Source organism: Glycine soja, chromosome 16 (assembly GCF_004193775.1).
Source record: "Glycine soja cultivar W05 chromosome 16, ASM419377v2, whole genome shotgun sequence".
Taxonomy (NCBI): Eukaryota; Viridiplantae; Streptophyta; class Magnoliopsida; order Fabales; family Fabaceae; genus Glycine; species Glycine soja.
The window spans coordinates 920743-939346 of record NC_041017.1 but is presented as its reverse complement, the minus strand read 5'-3'; the positions used below and the strand labels follow the sequence as shown (position 1 = coordinate 939346).

At 34.6% G+C, this 18604-nt stretch overlaps 3 protein-coding genes across 6 annotated transcripts; 1 reads left to right on the top strand and 2 right to left on the bottom strand.

Moving 5' to 3' along the window:
• Window positions 1–90: 90 nt before the first annotated feature.
• LOC114390801 (protein PHYTOCHROME-DEPENDENT LATE-FLOWERING-like) lies at window positions 91–8686 on the bottom strand. Of its 2 annotated transcripts, XM_028351681.1 has the most exons (13): window positions 8420–8686; window positions 7476–7554; window positions 7327–7391; window positions 7121–7204; window positions 5824–5904; window positions 5258–5413; window positions 5064–5162; window positions 3625–4976; window positions 3145–3371; window positions 2914–3059; window positions 2698–2745; window positions 2040–2078; window positions 91–1951 (listed from the first exon to the last, which is right to left on the bottom strand). In XM_028351681.1, exons 1-13 carry the CDS (start codon window positions 8516–8518, stop codon window positions 473–475), a joined length of 3954 nt encoding a protein of 1317 aa, XP_028207482.1. In that variant the 5' UTR covers window positions 8519–8686; the 3' UTR covers window positions 91–472. The 2 variants fall into 2 exon arrangements, with proteins under 2 accessions (XP_028207482.1, XP_028207483.1); XM_028351682.1 differs by lacking the exon at window positions 2698–2745.
• Window positions 8687–10791: 2105 nt separating this feature from the next.
• LOC114391158 (nuclear pore complex protein NUP107-like) lies at window positions 10792–15312 on the bottom strand. 3 transcript variants are annotated; one of them, XM_028352168.1, is made up of 6 exons: window positions 15093–15312; window positions 14911–15008; window positions 12573–12714; window positions 12043–12215; window positions 11682–11798; window positions 10792–11233 (listed from the first exon to the last, which is right to left on the bottom strand). In XM_028352168.1, exons 1-6 carry the CDS (start codon window positions 15172–15174, stop codon window positions 11174–11176), a joined length of 672 nt encoding a protein of 223 aa, XP_028207969.1. In that variant the 5' UTR covers window positions 15175–15312; the 3' UTR covers window positions 10792–11173. The 3 variants fall into 3 exon arrangements, with proteins under 3 accessions (XP_028207969.1, XP_028207967.1, XP_028207968.1); XM_028352166.1 differs by having other exon boundaries at window positions 14911–15295; XM_028352167.1 differs by having other exon boundaries at window positions 12043–12203; window positions 14911–15290.
• Window positions 15313–15562: 250 nt separating this feature from the next.
• Window positions 15563–18560, top strand: LOC114391157 (protein FLUORESCENT IN BLUE LIGHT, chloroplastic-like). Its single transcript, XM_028352165.1, has 5 exons — window positions 15563–15808; window positions 15959–16068; window positions 16649–16811; window positions 17535–17858; window positions 18016–18560. Exons 1-5 carry the CDS (start codon window positions 15715–15717, stop codon window positions 18216–18218), a joined length of 894 nt encoding a protein of 297 aa, XP_028207966.1. The 5' UTR covers window positions 15563–15714; the 3' UTR covers window positions 18219–18560.
• The last annotated feature ends 44 nt before the right edge of the window (window positions 18561–18604 follow it).

Here is an 18604-nt window from a genome sequence, read left to right as displayed (position 1 = left end):
ACACCATCAAAGTTCAAACCAACGTCTCCAATTGAGGCTTGCAACTATGAATTAACTTTGTATGCATTAGATAAACAGACAACCGAAAGATGCACAAATACCTGAACGAGATTTTTTTTCTTCTTTTTTTTTTCACTTAGAAAAAAATAAGTTTGCTACTGCACTCCATAAAGTAGCCATAGACTAATACATGTTAATCTTGGCCTAAATATCCTAAAAGTTACACTGATGTGTTTAATGAGAGCAAAAGAAAACAAGAAACTATTCACAACTGACATAATAATGCATGTGATTCCCCCTAGAGTTACAAAAGAGCAGCATATTTATTCAATATGCTTTGTTTATTCATAAGTAAATAATTATCATTTTCTGGTATGATTCAATGCACCAATATTCAACATTATTTGCTTCAACAGTTTCCAACAACTTAGGTGACAGGGGCACTGATTTGGACAATTTAGGCTTTGTAGCTTCATTGTGCATTAGAGTTGCTCTTGTTAACACCTTGCATGTCCATAGGGGAGTTTGTTATGCTACTAACAGAGCCAAGGGTCTGAGAGCTCAACTGTGGACTGGCTGGACAAGCTTCAGGATTACCAGCACTCATGGCATGAATTGCACCTGAGCTCATTTGTGGACTCATCGGAGTTCGTTGACTCATTTGCTGAGGGCTGGCTTGCTGCTGCGTTTGTTGGTTCAATGGTGGTACGCCCATTGATGGCGATCCCACCTGTGGGGGTGAAACAACTGACTGCAATTGTGAAGTTGTTTCTTGTTGTTGCTGTTGCTGCTGTAATTGCTGCTGCATATGCTGTTGGAGTTGCAATTGCTGTTGGTGTTGCTGCTGCTGCTGTTGGGGTTGTTGATGTTGCTGCTGCTGACTCATATAAAGATTCATCCCTGCCATCATCTTTGGTGGACCCATAGGTCCAATTGGTCGCTGCATTGTATTAGCCCTGCCCAACATTGAAAGACTAGGAGTAGCACCAGGGTGTATTTGTCTGGCCCCTGAGATGCTAGCTAGGTTAGACTGAGGGGACCCTAGCATGCTTTGACGATTCGAATGTACCAATCTAAGCCTTGATATAAGGTCAGCAGATGCTGCTGCATTTAATGATCCGGACCTAAACTGTTGGCTTATGGAATTAGTAATATTTGAAGTCTGGCTAAGATTCATTGGGCTCTGACCCATATTTCCCATGCCAGCAATAGATGTCATTGGTGCTGAGATTCCACTTCCTCCTATTCCCCTCGCACCTCCCATTCCCATAGGGTTGCCCATTGGTGCAAGCCCAACTAGGTTATTTCTCAAGTTACCCATTCCCACGGCTTGTCCAAGTCCCATCATCATTTTCCTTTGCATTTGAGGCTGCTGTTGCTGTTGTTGGAACATCTGCATCTGGAGAGCTGAAGGCTTGTTGAGCATGTGATTACCTAATGGCATGTTGGAGTTTTGTCCAACTGGATTTAAGTGTGAAAGCTGATTTGTCCCAAGCATCATAGGAGACCTCTGGAACTGGGGATTCTGCTGTTGAATGAGTGTGTGTTGATTTTGTTGCAGCTGCTGCTGCTGCTGCTGTTGTTGTTGTTGTTGCTGCTGCTGCTGCTGCTGTTGTTGCTGTACAGCTTGTTGTGAGTCCATTTGCTGTGGTCTTGAAGCCATTGAAACACCAGAGAGAAGTCCTTGGGACATCTGTAAGGCTTGGGGGCTTCCAGGTGGCAACATCCTTGGGTTTGTTAGAAGATTCTGAGAGAGGTTTATAGGTGCATTACTGCCACTAGCTGGTTTTGCAACTTCATTGGATGATTGACCAGGAATGACTTCTCCATATTGTTGCATTTCAACTACAGCATTATTAGGGGTAGTAGATTGATTGCCCAACGGAAGGTTCACCCGGTTTGGTTTAAGTTGGATTCGATCATCTTCCTTCACATATCCTTCGCGTACCATCTACAATAGGCAGATTAAACTATTAAAAAAAAACAAATAGACAAAGATATGTTCATTATATGGTTCCATCTCAGATATAGAAACATACCAGTGAACAGAACTGTTGTGCAAGCAAATCCGCAGAATGCTGATCCACAAAAGGTCACATAAATCAGAACATTAAACTTGCAGAAACTTCCTTACATTGATATTACATGGCAGGCAAAAAACTCAAATGCTTGCTCTACTAAAACTTTGATAGTTGGATAACTTCTAATAGCAATTTCATGCCAACAATGACCAATGAACCATCAAGTTAATGCTGAGAAATTAACAAATTATCCACAAAAACTATCTTTCCAAAATAACAATGGAGAAATAAAGTATGAGTTAGTAGTATAAAGCAGAGGCAAGATAAACAAGACAAGTGTGCTGAGGAAGTAATATATGACAATAACATTATGGCCATCTTATACATGGACAAAAAATGACAGGAAAATAAGCAAAGGGAAAAAAATGGAAACAGAAAATGGATTCCCCCAAAGGGACTCAAAGCCACAAGGTTTGACAGGGTGATGAAAGAGAAACTATGATAAATATAGATAGGAAATGAATATTTGAAAGGCTTACCAGAGGATAATATGACAAAAAGTGAATAATAGATTAAAATATTGAATAATTTAAGCAGAATGCACTCAACTAACTTAAGATGTAAATGCTTCGAATCTGTGTATATAACAAAAAAAAAAGTCTACAATGAAACTTACAGTATTGGGTAATGTAAGGAGATGATCCTCTGCAGCAACGTAATCAAACTATGATAAATATAGATAAGAAATGAATATTTGAAAGGCTTAACAGAGGATAATATGACATTGATTAAAATATTAAATAATTTAAGCAGAATGCACTCAACTAACTTCAGATGTAAATCCTTAGGATCTATCTGTATATAACTAAAAAAAGTCTACAATGAAACTTACAGTATTGGGTAATGTGAGGAGATGATCCTCTGCAGCTACGTAATCAACTTCTTCAATCACCCCACAATGCATAGCCACAGTACCATCAGATTTTTCAAACATAATCATCCTAGTTCGCATCCTCGGAATTATAGTAACAATACTTCCTGTATAAAATATGGAATGTCAGACAAGGACTATGAAGTGATGAACTATATATTTCCAAAAACAAGAGCAAATATTGCTACAAACCTTGAACTACACGCTCAGGCACACAAAAATTTAAGATTCTCATTTTGCACGCATTCATACTCCCACCTATAAGCGACTTTGAAATAGAAATTGACTCCTCTGGCAATCCCTCATTATTAGTTGCATTAGCATTAGCAAGAAGTGCTGATAGATTATTTGGTACATATGGATTCTGCTTCTTAATGGGATAGTCATCAACCTTGTTCTTCTTAAAGTTAAGTTGATGCCTGATAGAAGTCCATACCATATGTAAGAACAGGAAACATAACACTATCATTTTGTTTCAAAAGCAAGAGCAAAGGTTAATCCATTAAAATAAATCAGATTATCAGAAAAAAGAAAAACTAAGATGATGGATTAAATACTAATCGAAGCCACACCACCACAGAATATTTCTATTAATTAAAAAAAAGTGTGGAATATCATAAATACTAGATTATAAAAAACAAATAGATGCAGTTTTAAAATTTAAAAGAATACCTCATTGTCACCATTTCAATTTTTGAGAACCTTTCAAGCATATTTTGAAGATTTTGATCAACAAAACCCGAGGTCACAACTGAGGGACTATTTGCATTCAATGGGACACTGGTTGTACCAACACTAACAGGAGAACCAACTCCATTCATTGCTGGGGTCTTGGGAAGAGAATTAGATCTCCGTTTTGCAGCTAGTTGTGCATGTTGTCTTTGTGTAGAATCATTAGATGGAGTTCCAACAGTAGCAGGAACTGAGGCCATTGCTGCCTTGTCTTTTTGTGATGTCCCAGGTGCAGCAGCCATTGCAGATGGTCCAAAACTTGGTCCAACTGCACCATTGGAAAATTCACCTGATTTCGAAGACAATGGGGAGTGAGGTAATGCCGCGGAGGATAAGCGAGGACTCTGTAATGATTTCCTTTTCTGAAGCTGGTCTTCTTTTTTTGTTTCTTTGCCCATATGCTGACCCAAACTGTTCCAGGCTGCCTGAGGGAAATTAGGCCTCATGAATGCATGCTGTGGCAATCGTTGCTGAAGCCGCAATTGTTGTGGATCTAAATTGTCCATTTCCATTTCCATGTCACTTTTATTGCAGTTTATTTCTGCACCATCTAATTTTTCCATTTCAAACTGTTCTTCCTTGGCAACCAACCTCATGCCCTGCTGACTAGAAGCAAAGGGAATTGCCCCTGTCTCTTGATTTGCCCCCCCTTCAAAAACCTGCTGAGGAAACTTCTGAATGCCACCACTTGCATACTGAATACCTCTGGCCATTGGTTGTTGTTGCAATGAATTCTGCCAATTCATATCTGATCCTTGAAGAGCTTCAACGTGTGAGCCTATTTGCTGATGCAGCATTGCATCAACAACAGTGGAACCAGGCCTCATTCTTTTAGCAATATTGGACAAAGGCGATGCTTGTCCATCTTGATTATCCCTTTTTCCAAGAAGAGAGGCACCTGAGTTTGCATTATCAGCATATTGTGTAGCAGGAGAAGCCACTGATGAATTAATGGAAGGAGCGGGTCCCTGCTCCTGCAAACTTCTCTGAGTTCCAACAGCCATTGCATATCTTGATTGATGGGTCATCATAGGAAAGTTAGGGATGGAAGAATCAGGTATAAAATTCTTAGATCTCAAGGCCATGGCAACATTTGGACTAAGATTTTGCATGGCTGGATTTTCATGGGTCTGCTGCACAATAGCATTGGATGCAGTGTTTCCTACATCACCTACTCTGCTAATTGAGCTTTCTTGCACTCTATCTATGCATACTTTCTTCCCATGAATTTTATTGGTAGAAGTAACAGCAAACTCTGGCATATTTTTTAATCGCTTTCTTGGCAAATTGAGCTGTAACATGAAGTTCAAAATCATTAAGATGCACACAGCAGCATACAACTACATTCATAAAGGGAAAAACTAACATGTTTATTATACCTTTGTTGGAAGTGGACTTTCACACAGCCGATCTAACTTTGGAGTAGGGTCTAGATGAAGTTTTGGTTGTAATGCTTTCAGTATCTTCGACTCAACTTCCTATTATCAATGTGAACATAGCCAAGTGAGAACAATACCCAAATAATGATAAAATTATAGGAATTGGTCATTTATGAATGATAGATCATATTCACCATCAAATCACCATATGTCCAAGACTTGTCAGTAATCGATGGGATGTCCTTTACAATATTTTCCAACGACATCTTGAGGCATACTTTGCTAACAGTAGAACTTTCTGCAGACACACTACTCCCTTTATCAGAAGAGCATCTTCGATAATCATGCACCTGGAGAGTTACAGGATCAATATAAAGCTCAATCTTATAAACAGTATGCATCATTAAAAGTCGATATTAAATAGCAATAAAATTTGGAAAGTGCTAAGAAAAAGCAGCTTGCAAAGAGGAAAAAATTGAAAGAGTGCAGATTGGCACATAAGAAGCACTCTACATTGTCTAAAATCAAAATAAAGAAAAGCAAATGAGGAGATATCAATATAATATTTGAAAAGAACTCCTCTGGCACAATAAGTATCAATTGCTGGTATTCCTCTATGAACAGTAAACATTACAAACCAATTAACCAAACTAAAGCAGATAAGAAAATTTTGTGTACCCTTTAATAAATTTGCATAATAATTGAAATCTAAATGTCAACCTGAAAAGCAAAGCATTCCAAAAAAATAAAAAAGGCTCACCACACATATAAGTGCTCCATCAACATACTTGGCAGGTATATCATCAAGAATATCCCCAGGCAAGTGACCTGACTCAATGGCCTCCAAATACATCATTACAAAAAAAGGAAGGTAAGTACATGAAATTCTTAACATAAACAGACAAACTGAAAATGATAACAAAATTAAGAAAAAGTAATTCTTGAATAAACCACAGGACGTGAAGCTACCCAAGGAAAGGGCTCAGACAAGAAAAATTCTGGTTCTATTTCTATTTCCAATCAGTTATTAATAACAAGCATGTAATAGCAATTCTCCAATGTCGTCACATTGTGGAGCAGTAGCAGGCAGCTACAAAGAAGCCATCATGTGCTTTTTTTTGTTATTGAGGCCAAATAGTGGCCCAAATTGCAGGTTTATCACACATGATCATGGCACAAGGTTGATGGGTGACAAAAACCCAATTTTGGCCTGCTCCGGTATTGTTTTGGGGCTTTTTGAGGATGAAAATGACATTTAGCCTTGGTTAGACCCAAAAAGAAAAACTCTAACCCCCTCCCTGTTTCCACAGCAAATACAACACTCCTTTTGAGTTCTCTCTTTCTCTTCTCAAAAGAACATGTCTTCTCTCAGCCCACCTTTTCCGGAGACCACCGCATCCCCAGCCCTTATCCAGTGACTGCAAGAGGGGTGCAAGTGCAACCTTCTCTTGTCAACAGAACAGGCCATATCTTTTCTCTGTTGGTCTGACCACCCACCTTCATCTCTGTTACTGTTTCCAACCACCTTTCCTTCAGTTTTGTTGTTTGTTATTTACTTGTGTGTTTTGCTTAATATCTGTGACTTACTAATTATTATGAATATGCTGAGTTCAGAGTATTTTTTGAGCATTATATATGTAATTATGTATATAGTATAGATTATATATGTATAAGAAAATTTAGAAATAGCAGTCACCCTGCTCTGCGCTATCCCACTTTAGTGTTTTTGGGCTCAGCTCCTATCAAGATTGATGATAATGTTTCCAATTTTAAGGTACACAGAAAAAAGAAGGTGAAAACAATCAAACAAATATCAAATCCAGCAGCACTAAACTCAAATTATGAAACTCAATTATTAAAGTCTTTAAAAATTGATTGAATCAAGCCAACAATCTTGAAATCCTAGTATAAGAGTTTTGATACATGCATAAAGTAATACTTATTATAAATATATAGAAAGTGTTGCATGTACCACTCAAATGATGTAAGCCTTAGAAAATAAAAGTTAAAACTGAAACAACAAGAAACTATAGAGTTCCAACTTCCAAGACAATTACCAAGAATAGACTCTCAGACGACCTGTCATATGGATGTAACGACTTGGGAAAATCTTGGTATTTTGACTGACTAGCTGCTTCATTCTGAAAATTCACAAAGTAGTTAACTTCATAAGAATACATATAAGGTCAAGCTCCAAGAATCTTCCATATTTTTGGTAATTCCTTCAACTATAGCAAAATATTAATAGCTGTTTTAAACAAACCTCGGAGGGTTTTCCAATAGAATAACCATCTGGAAACAGGTTCAATGTGAAAGAAGCTTCCCTATCTGTCAAAACAACTAACTAAGTAAGCACCACAACACTGAGTATTTGTACACAAGTCAAGTGAGCAATATACTTTGATGGCTGACCTGCTAATGAAAGAGTTTCAGATGAAACAGATGACTGGGGAATCTGAGCAATGTTTTCACCAGCCTCAACAAGATCACTCTGTACAAAAAAAGATACTTAAAGAGATCAAGAAAGCAACACAAATTCCAAATGTTTAACAATTTTCATTGTTTGCATTGATTCTTCAATTGAACTTAGTCAAACTAAAGGTACTATGCCGGCAATTGAAACGTAAGACAGAGCTTTAAGGAAGACACGTGTCCTTTAAAAGAAAAGAACAAGCTACCAATCTAATGAGCAAAATAAATGCAGAAAACTCAAGGCTTTCAATTCTTATAACCCGTTCCAAAAATTGGAAATCACAAATAACAGAGACAAGTATTAGTTGTATGCATGTGTGGCATTTGCCAATCCAACCAACTGATGCAATTTATTTACTTTTCTAAATTGTAAACAGCGGTATTCATATCGGCTATAAAAAAACAAAAAGACTTCAATTTTCTTATTAGACAATGGTTTTCACATCTAACCTCCTCCTCACAAGTTCCCTAGCCCAACTACCTCCTCATTACTTTGGTGTGTAATAATCTCAGTGAAACGGAAAATAACACACACCGGCTGAAACTTCAACAAGCTTTAATGATTAATACCGACAATTAGAATTCCGCACAAATCACTATCTTTCTATTTTTTAGTTTAGAACCGAAAAATTCAGTTGAGTTAGGCACATTCACTGTGGACGAACACCTCTTTCAAAGGGAATTCGAACCGTGGAAGTGAGGGACTATTTTTTCTATTTTACTAGTGCGTTAGAACAACAACCTCCAAATAATTGAACAGAAACATCATGCACGCCACAGGAAAAAACCACATACTTGCGAAATAATCGAGAGACCCAGAATTAAATTTGCGATCTTTTTGGCGAATGATGAATCGAATTGTGGTTGGACATTGGTGATCTTACCTGGGACTTGGAATTGTCGGATGAGCCATCTTGAAGTTGGGGAATCGACTTGGGGCGAAACCTAGTGCCGGTTTTGGACACCTTGAAAGAGACCCCCATTTTGTGGGAATTGGGGAAAGGCAAAACCCTAGAAATTAGCAGAGAGAAAGAGATGAAAATGTTGAGTTGAGTTTAAAGGTCTCAACTCAACACATCCAGCAGTGTCGCACACAACAGCATGCTTTCCTTCGATTTGTGTTGCGTTTTTTTTGGCCTCTCGGGAAACATTTGTATTTTTTTTTTTAAGTACAGATAGTATTATTGGAAATTTCCACGGATAAATTATGATTAATTTCTTTTTTTTTTCAGAAACAATTGTGATTAATTTTTATTAAACATTTTTGTAATATTGTGATATCATTAACTTGTAGCCGGCAAACCGGTCAAGGTACTGTATTAGTGGGTTAATTGGTGAGTAATTTATTGAATTGGTTGATAATATATATATATATATATATATATATATATATATATATATATATATATATATATATATAAAGTAAAATGCATATATATAATATTCAACAAAATATCATCAATCCATATTTTTATCCTTCAAAATTAAATTTATTTTTATAATCAAACTATTAATATTATATAATCATTTATTATTATAAATTATTTTGTAAATATTATCATTAAATAACTAAGAAAACATAAACAAGTCTAATGAAAACATAAAACACATAAATATTAAATTTTATCATGATTAATATGATAATAATTAGTTATTATATATTTGTTGTTATCAAGATAAAAAATAATATTATAAGAATATATTATATGTTCTTCAATAAATAGTTATTAACAATATAACATGTTATATAGAAATTGTAAAAAAAAAAACTTCACATCCGGATCATTGAGTTTCACCAAATTCATCCTAATCAAATGGGATTGATTGCATTTTCTATCATTCACCTTAATCGAATCACCTAGGACACTAGGTCCCAAACAAATTGATCCGATTTGTATAACTATGTATTTAATAGTCATTCCAGTATGATCAAACGAGGTTGATTATATTTCTCATCCTACACTTAGGACACAAGGTCCGGATCAAATTGGTTCGATTTCTATAATTAAGCATTTAATAGCTATTTTTTATGTCTTGGGTCAATGAACTTGGAAATATCACATGTACATTAAATCCTATCCTATGAAGTAAGTCTTACATGACTTCACCAGTCATGTGGAAGCATTTATTTCAAGGTATTGAGTAAGATGTTTAGGAATAGAGACTTGGAAATATCACATTTGATACAAGCTTTGCAAAAATAATTGTTATTCCCATGGAGAAGGGTCAGCATGTTAGATTTATTTTCTCATGTGAATAGAAATTATTTTCAACAATAACTACACATCCCTACTCCATTCTTTCATATTTCAAGGCATAATATTCATAGAAATGTGATTTTCGGAAATAAAATTTTATACGTTGAAATAAACATTAACTATGAGTTTAGAATAATTATTTTAAACTAGAACACTTAATTTTTAAGATATGTTAATAGAAATTAATGATTATGTTGTGATAGTTTAAAGTAACTTTACATTATTAATTAATTAAACATTATCGTTGACTGAGTTATTCTATATGATAATTGATAATATAAAAATATTTTACATTATCGATGTGTATATTATTTTCTTTTTATTAGTAATCTTTTTTAGTTTTCTATCTCTTTTTTTCTAACTTAAGTGTTAATATCCTCTCTCTTTTTTTTTATGTGGATTTCCTCTCTATAAATTAAAATAGTTATTTTGAATAAGAATATTTTAAAATTTATTCTTTAACGAAAATATTTTAAGAGCCTTTTTTCAATGTTAACAATTTTAAGAATTTTTCTTAAAATCTTATCTCCTTCAATAATTTATTTATCATAATTGTTATTTTTTATTAGGATTAATTTTAGTTTTTACTATCAATTTTTTTATATTTTGACAATTTATTCCAATATATTAATTTTACATATTTTACCTTTAATTTTATTTTATTTTTACCAATTTTACTTTTTATCATTGATTTGATGTGACTAGCTGACATAGACATAAAAGTTGAAGATAAAATTTGCTAAAAAAAAAATTAGGGATAAAATTCACAAAAAATGAAAAAGTTGGGATAAAATTAAGGAAAATTATTTCCATCTCGAGAATCATGCTCCATTGATGATAACCTATTTCGAATAAGAATCAACATTAAACAAAAATCAGTAGAATTTTAGATGTATAACTTGAAAATTAATTAATAATATTCATGCATTATTGACTTGCTCAATGTATACGGCTATATGCCTACATGCAAAGAAAGGACAAAAAAACCAAGCAGAGCGGAAAAGCGAACCATAATGATATAAAAAAAATCTAATTAGAATAACACAGAATTATATAAAAAGGGCTTTTTTTTTTCACTTTGAGAACAAGGCTAAAAAAATTCACAATACACTGCAATAATTTTTTGGAATTGGGGAATGCACGAGTCTTGAACCTGTGATAAGAAAATGGTAGGTAGCACCGTAAGCATATAATTACAGCAGACTCTCCGGCCACCTTGTGTAATAAGCATCAAGCACTGTCAACCTTGCTCTTTCTTCTAAAAGCAAAGTAATAACTATAAATAAGAAAATGTAAGCGTTTATAAGGCATTTCATCCTTTCAAAATTTGAAGCTCCAGAAGAACACCGAACCAAGCTCAGTAAGCTCAAGGGGCAATAATCATTCCTCTGTAATCTCCATTTTGCTGATTGAGTATTCCCTCTCAAACAATAAAAACTCCTACAAGTGAAAAGAAAAAATCCAGTCAGGCCACAAATTGACAAAATATGAGAGCATTTTTCTGTCGCCAACCGACATACCCCCTCTAATATTTTTCATTTACATATAATCCAGTGGCTCAATCACTTAGATACTTAAACTGAGATGCAAGGAATGGACAACTAGTTGTTACGGTGTTGCTATTCCTAAACATCTTATCGCACTTGTGATAATGAAATTAATAAAAAGACAGTTAAAATGGGTGTCTCAGTAATATTAAAAAAATGGCAAGAGATGTCATGTCTGTCTCCATCCAGTTACTCCTGTGTGTTGAAGCCGATAATGCAAAGAATACGGCTATAGATCTCACAACTCCACGAAAACATAATATAGGCTAATACACAAAGAATGAAGTTTAAAGCAAAGAGCCTCTAATGTTTCTTTGAGAAATGTGAAATTATAATCTTGCCTGTAATTGCTGTTGACTAAACAAGTGAAGAAAGTCAGTTTCAGGACTGCCAACCAGCTCTATCAAAGTATCATGACAATCAGGCAGGACTCCCGATCCCATTAGAGAAACAGAAACCTGTAGATAAGACATAAATTGCACATAATAAATATCTGAAAATTCCAAAGAGAATATTTAAAAAAAAAAAATATCTGCGTACATATTCTGTTTAGAAACAAATGACCACTCAACTAAATAATGATGCCCAAAAGTGGTTACTAATGTACTCGCATTGAAAAAAACTTACCAAGAGTTTGGTTTTACTTTAAATAGTTTTCACCCACAAGAGGTTAATATGTGTCACCACTATCTGTTCACTTACTTGCATGCAACGAAGAATGACTTCTGGGAGACAGCACCTACGACAAAGTCCTTTCACGATGTATGTTGCTCGGCACTCTAAGGTGCCATCTTTGTCAGAATACCAAGCATCCAAACAGGATATTTCCATTGTAACTCCAGCTTGAAACCGAGGAAGCTCACCTGTGATGGTACCTATGCTCAAAAATGGTATGACCTAGTCTTATATTCTATGAAAGCCAATCACGAATTGCCTAATATTATCCCAAACCAGTGAGCCATAGCCTAAAAATTATGACCAAATAATAGATATATTGCACATTGTCATTGTCATAAAAATTTAACCTCTTCAATTCTACCCGAGCTACTAAAGCTAGTAGCCAGAATTTGTTCTAAAAAATGCAAAGGCCAAAAGGAAGTGTATCCCTGAGAAAAACTTCCCAGGGACAAAAATGAGAAGCTCATATTGCTATATGCAACATCCCACTCATTTGGATCTACGCCATACTTACAATTCACGAATGCTAGCCATTAATTTAATAATATTGCTACCTTTAAAGCCAGCAGCCATGATGGTGCCAAGAATACCACCATCATTGAGATGATGGGGTTCAAGTCCATCATCAGTTATTGCTAAGCAACGAAGAACAACATCAATGCAATAACTGTCCCTTGAAGATATGGAAACATTCACCTGCAAAATAATAGATTGTAAACTTATAACAATTACATCGCAAGGTAGAACCAATCACCAATTAGACACATAAAACAAATCTAATTTTTTACCCAAACAAATTGAATTGAATTATTTGCTCTTCAGTTATTCTTTTCTCCCCTTGAAACATCAAAACATTTCACTTTTTAATTTAAAGAAAATCCCGTCCCTTACCCTTTAATTAATCTTCAAGTACTTGTACTATATTAGATGTGTTTACTGTTATTTATATGTGTTGACACATGTGTAATCCTTTATTTATAATCAATAAGATTACAATATAAGGAAACATTATAATGACTAATAATGAGTATAATCCCTAATTATCAGCTGTACATATTTCCCTATTTACAGAGATCAAATCATATATTTAACATACTATTGGGAAGTTTTTAAATAGGCCCCTCTAGTTTAAAATCTATAAATAGATCTCTATATTTCCAAAGAAAAAATTCAAGCACCAAACAATAGACTGGAACTGAGGACCCCACTGAAAGAGATTTGAAATTATAGGGGCTCTTTATTAGATTATAAATCATATAGAAACCTATTTAAATATTCCCAGAAGGTACAGGGACAAGCATATGATTTGAATTTTGAAATAGCTCCCAGATCATGCATAATTAGGAATTCACATCATGCATAAAATTCAGATGAACAAGAATACATAGACTATTCTTACAGGAATGAAATAGAAATTCTATAACCATTCAAACGGGATTGAATAGTTGAAGAAACATTTGTATATTTGCTGGCTTAAGCTGGCAATGGTTGAAAAAACATACCATCAGTTGTCGATTTAAGACAACCTCATCAAGTGGTTAACTCAAGCTATTTTCAAATTTCTATTTTCATCAAGTTGAAAAAATATATGGTTAAGTTTGGATTTGTAAATGGTTAACTCAAGCTATTTTCATAAAATTCTTTTATCTAACATAACGATTCAAGTGTATTAACTAAGAATTTCTAGTAACAAAAGCAATCTCCATATAAAATTCAGTATTAAAGTTTGTGTTTGATAACTCTGTAATCCAACAAAACTTTTTGTAAGTAAAAATGAAGAGTTACAAGACTCCTGCTAAACATGCGTGGACTTTATTGCCCTAATTCAAACTATGAAGAAAAAGTAAATAAGGAGAAAAAAATAAATAAAAACAAAAGTGAAAAAATATGTCCACCTAGACCTAAACTCACACCAGGCAAATGTCAGCAATATTTTATATAACTACAATTGTTAACTTTACACTAAAAGTCTTCCAGCCTTTTGCTATCTACATGTAAATAATTTAGGCAAAAGTTATAGTGTGATGCTTCATTACTTGTACATTTGCACTTTGACTTAAAATTTGAGTATCTGCATGCGGTGAAAGAAATTTAGTTAGAAAATATGACTTTAATGAAGTTTAATGTGTTTATTTTCTTCAAAATTTATGGAAAGATTTATATTTCTCTAATACCACTTGTTGCAGGTTCTTAATGTACTCAACTGCCAAATCTAACATATCTATTGTGCTTGTTTGCTGCCAAGGAAAAGAAGCATCAAGTTATCATCAAAGTGTATAAGAAATTTTAATCAAAATGAGACGTGCTTGTGAGAGAGTTAGATGGATTACATTTCTGATTTTGGGGAAAGGCCTTGCAATTTCCTGATTCTTTCACTAATTCTTGTTCTTCTAACCCGAGGATAACAAATATGAAATAGTTAAGTTGCATGGTCTTATTGGTCTTATTAGTATGGCAAAGTGACCAACTGACTATAGATTTTTAATTCCTAGATGTGATAGAATTTTACCCTCTATGCAATGCTTCTTGGGTGAGTGGCAAATACTCTTTTTAGGTGTATGAAATCTGTTTTGAGGATTTACAAAGTTTCTTCCCATGGATTTTAAATTCACCTTTGAAAACCACGTATTTTCTAAGCCGTTTTTTTACCCGAAACTTGAAATGGACATCATTTCCAAACCGTTTGTGCTTTTCAAGTGAAACCAAAAGTGTATATTGAATCTCTAAAAGAAGCAGTGGCATATACAATTTAAGTTGAACACAATGCAACATTTGATCAAACAGTTGGTGAGCAAACAAATGGGTAACCACCAAAATTTAAAAGAGCCAACAAAGATTCAGAATTCCCAAAGGGAAGTTGTCGCTGTGTCGGAATCCGGCTTTCGGATTTACCAGTTGTGACATCGCCATTTCTGGGTCAATGTGCTTTGCTTGTGGTGAAATAACCCCACTGTAGTTAATCACTTTTTCAACGACGAACTTAATTGTCACTAGGTTAGAATAAGTTAAAATCAAACCCAAGCTTAACAACATCAACGACACACACAAAAATAGGAAAGGAAGAGAAATCAAACCTAGAAACAAGCAGAGAAGAGGAAGAGGAAGTAGAGACGAGCGGAGCGGGAGAGGCAGGGAGAGGACTCGCTCCTTTTTCATTTTTTTATTTCAAATTTGATTTTAATTTTAGTTTTATTTATAATTATTAAATAATAAAGAAATATAATAAAAGTCACCTAAGCAATTATCATCTGGTTGTATTTTACTGTTGAGTTGTTCACAGATTTTTTCCTTTTTTAAAATACAAATGATCACTGAACAAAAAAGAAAACTTAATGGTGTAATTCTGTTTGAATTTATGAGGAGGACTTAAAGTTCCATATCCACATAATATAATCTTAGAAAGACAAAAGTTTTATATGTGACCAAGTCTTGATCTCATATCCAAAAAAATATTATGAAACTTAAGATCCTAATTAAGATCTATCAAATAAAGGGAAAAAATTAATTTAACCTTAAAATATTAATCTAAGTGTAGCGTGAGAGAATAGAAAAAAGGTAGAAGAAATCCACCTAGGACGCACATAGTAAGGTGTGATTCAGCAACAACAGCACACAAAGACACAGACACAGATTGTTATCCCAACGTTTTATCCTTTCAGCTTTAAGCTCACCGAACTAACTCAGCATTCAACAACAATGGTGATGCTCATCCGTTGCTCTTGCTTCTTCGCTCGCCCTCGCTTCTCACAACCTCAATTCTACGGCAACAACACCAAACCCTTACTCCCAGGTCAGTTTTTTTTTTTTTTGTTCTGCACCTCGTCTTCAAACGGATTTCAAAATCGTAACTTTCGTCATGCTTGAGCTTTGAAAACACTCTTTTTGTGCCTTTGGGTCTGGGAAATCTGTGACAAAATTCAATTTTTTTTCAATGAATCAGGGAAATTAGCTTTTCTTTCTCTAAAACCTGACAAGGGTGTTCCACACTTTGAAGATACGCTTGATGGGTCTTCTAAGATTTCATGTTTGCTGCACTGCTCAAAGTGTAAGGTATGATGGTGAGTCACGGCATTCTTGCCGCTATGCACTTTGAAGATAAATGTTAGTGCTAAATATGGAAGTTTTAAGATAAATGTTATTGCTAAATATGGAATTTATATGTTCTTTTTTCTTTTATTGGAAAAATTGACAATGTGGATACTGTTTTGTACACTAAATTTCTCTCTTTTTTGGTCACTTCTGTATGTTGGGATAATGTGATAGGTGAGAGAAACATGTATTCTACCATTACTCCTAATCCTACAGCTAAAGGGATAAAGATAATATTTCTGATTGTTCATTGATGCTCTTTCATTGTGATTACATAGTATATAGAGAGAGAGATACTCACAATCTCTAACAGAATTATAACAAACTCATTCTAGAATCTCCCTAAACTATTATCCATATTTATCTATTATTGTTAAAAGACAAATAAAGGATAATGGACCTAAGAGTGCACAACTCTATTGGCCCATGATAATATTCGTAACATAATGCTTCTGTCTCTACGTTCTGTTGATTTTCAGTTGTTATTCTCTTTTGAAAATCTTTCTCTTTAACTTCTGATTGAAATTGTTTGCCTTGCTAGGAAGACATACACCAAAGGTTCCCATCACTGATATTTGTTGCGAGCAATGTTTTGATGTTCTCTATGCCTAACACAGCTTTGGCTGAAACGTGTGAGGCTGATAACTCTGTTTTCAATATGCCTATACTGCTGGCAGTAGCACTCATTGGAGCCACAGTTGGAGGTAAGGTATTGTGAGATTCCTTGTACAGTTATACTAGCATGAGATCGATGTTTCTAATTATAAGAGCTTGGAGAGTAGAAGTTCATTTTGTTGCAAGATGTTTTGTGGAAATGAGTTATATTTGTTGCATTAGTTCATCTGTTATATGATAAAGAACTAGCATTAGTTATATGCTTTGTACACTAGAAATCTTGATATACATGAGAATCGTTTAAAAGTTAAAGACATTTAGCAATGTGAACTGTGAAGTATGAATGCCTCTTCAAAACTCGATGTATTTACTTGTTATCTTAAAGGTTTCTTGTATACAATATAAAACAACATACTTTTTATTCATGGCAATGGGAACACTGATCACATATGCAGAAACCTTTGTCAATCAAAAAAGAAGGGGACGGGGTTAGATAGCAAAGGAATTAGGATCCTCCTCAAAGAAGAAAACATAGTAAAGAAACTGAGGGGAAATTGAGAGATATCTGCAGAAAATCTATTTCTCTAAGTCCCACAAATATGAGTTGGTAGAAACTTTATACTTATAGAAAACAAAAGTGAAAAAATAAATCAATAAATAAAGGTAGCTAATGTCCTTGAATATCTTATTTTTTATATCACAAGTTTTAATAACTTGTGCTTGTACATGAGTGTGGTAGAGGTATTTTGTTATGTACTTCTATGGATGAGTGGTGCTCTTTCCTTTTCCTGAATTCTCTGATCATATGACAGGGTTGCTTGCTCGACAAAGAAGGAATGAATTACAGCGGGTAAACGAGCAATTGATCCAAATCAATGCAGCTTTACGGAAGCAAGCCAAAATTGAGTCCTATGCACCTAGTTTGAGTTATGCTCCCATTGGTGGTGGTAGGATACTTGATAATGAAATTATTGTTGACCCAAAGAAGCAAGAGCTAATTTCTAAGTTGAAAAATGGAAAGAACTTTCTAAGGAATCAACAACCAGATAAAGCATTCACGGAGTTTAAGAATGCACTTGAGCTTGCCCAGAATCTGAAGGATCCTATTGAAGAGAAAAAAGCTGCTAGAGGCCTAGGTTTGTCGTCTTTCTTATTTTGCTTGTTAACCTGTGCTTTCTGAGCGACTCGTACACAATCAGATTGTTCTTTGTGTGTGTGTGTGTGTTTTTAAAATGAGTGAAGGATTTTACAAGGTGCTCCATGAATACACAATTGAAATGTTGCATATTACAGGAGCCTCACTGCAAAGACAGGGAAAGTACCGAGACGCTATTAAATACCATTCTATGGTTTTGGGCATCTCGGAACGGGAAGGAGAGGACTCAGGCAGTACAGAAGCATTTGGTGCAATTGCTGATTGTTACACTGAGCTTGGAGAGCTTGAGAAAGCAGGCCAATTCTATGACAAGTATATTGCAAGACTGGAAAAGGACTAATCTTTACACCGTTTAACATTTCTTGAAAGAAATAACCAGTGTTGGATTACTAGACTTTCATCATGGCTTGTCACCATCTGTTTCATGCGGATTTTCCCTTTCCTTTCTGATCCTCTCTATGGAACTTCAGATTATTCAGTTCCTATTTATTTTTAGGTTGGAAATGCTCAAAGCTATATGTATTTCCAAGATTGTGTAATGTTAGTCCTTTAGACGAGCAAGGGAAATATTTGTGTTTATCGGCATCTACACTTCTATTGTGTTTCTCTTACACCAGTATATTTAAACCCATGCCACGCGCGCCCATTATCAAAACATTAACAAATTATCATTTCGCTATTACTTTCTATTTTGCCATAAATTTCCATACTAATGTACTGCAATAA

What these genes read in the sequence shown, in the direction of transcription:
- LOC114391157 (XM_028352165.1), top strand. Translation starts at nt 15,715, where the DNA reads ATGGTGATGCTCATCCGTTGCTCTTGCTTCTTCGCTCGCCCTCGCTTC. An exon ending in CATTGGAGCCACAGTTGGAG is followed by an intron (nt 16,812 to 17,534) that starts GTAAGGTATTGT and finishes ATCATATGACAG; the next exon opens with GGTTGCTTGCTCGACAAAGA. An exon ending in AAAAGCTGCTAGAGGCCTAG is followed by an intron (nt 17,859 to 18,015) that starts GTTTGTCGTCTT and finishes TGCATATTACAG; the next exon opens with GAGCCTCACTGCAAAGACAG.
- LOC114390801 (XM_028351681.1), bottom strand. Translation starts at nt 8,518, where the DNA reads ATGGGGGTCTCTTTCAAGGTGTCCAAAACCGGCACTAGGTTTCGCCCC. An exon ending in GCCTGAGCGTGTAGTTCAAG is followed by an intron (nt 3,060 to 3,144) that starts GTTTGTAGCAAT and finishes TATTTTATACAG; the next exon opens with GAAGTATTGTTACTATAATT. An exon ending in TCCTCACATTACCCAATACT is followed by an intron (nt 2,746 to 2,913) that starts GTAAGTTTCATT and finishes TATTTATCATAG; the next exon opens with TTTGATTACGTTGCTGCAGA.
- LOC114391158 (XM_028352166.1), bottom strand. Translation starts at nt 15,174, where the DNA reads ATGAAAAAGGAGCGAGTCCTCTCCCTGCCTCTCCCGCTCCGCTCGTCT. An exon ending in AAATGGCGATGTCACAACTG is followed by an intron (nt 12,715 to 14,910) that starts GTAAATCCGAAA and finishes ATTATTTTGCAG; the next exon opens with GTGAATGTTTCCATATCTTC. An exon ending in CATGGCTGCTGGCTTTAAAG is followed by an intron (nt 12,216 to 12,572) that starts GTAGCAATATTA and finishes TTTTGAGCATAG; the next exon opens with GTACCATCACAGGTGAGCTT.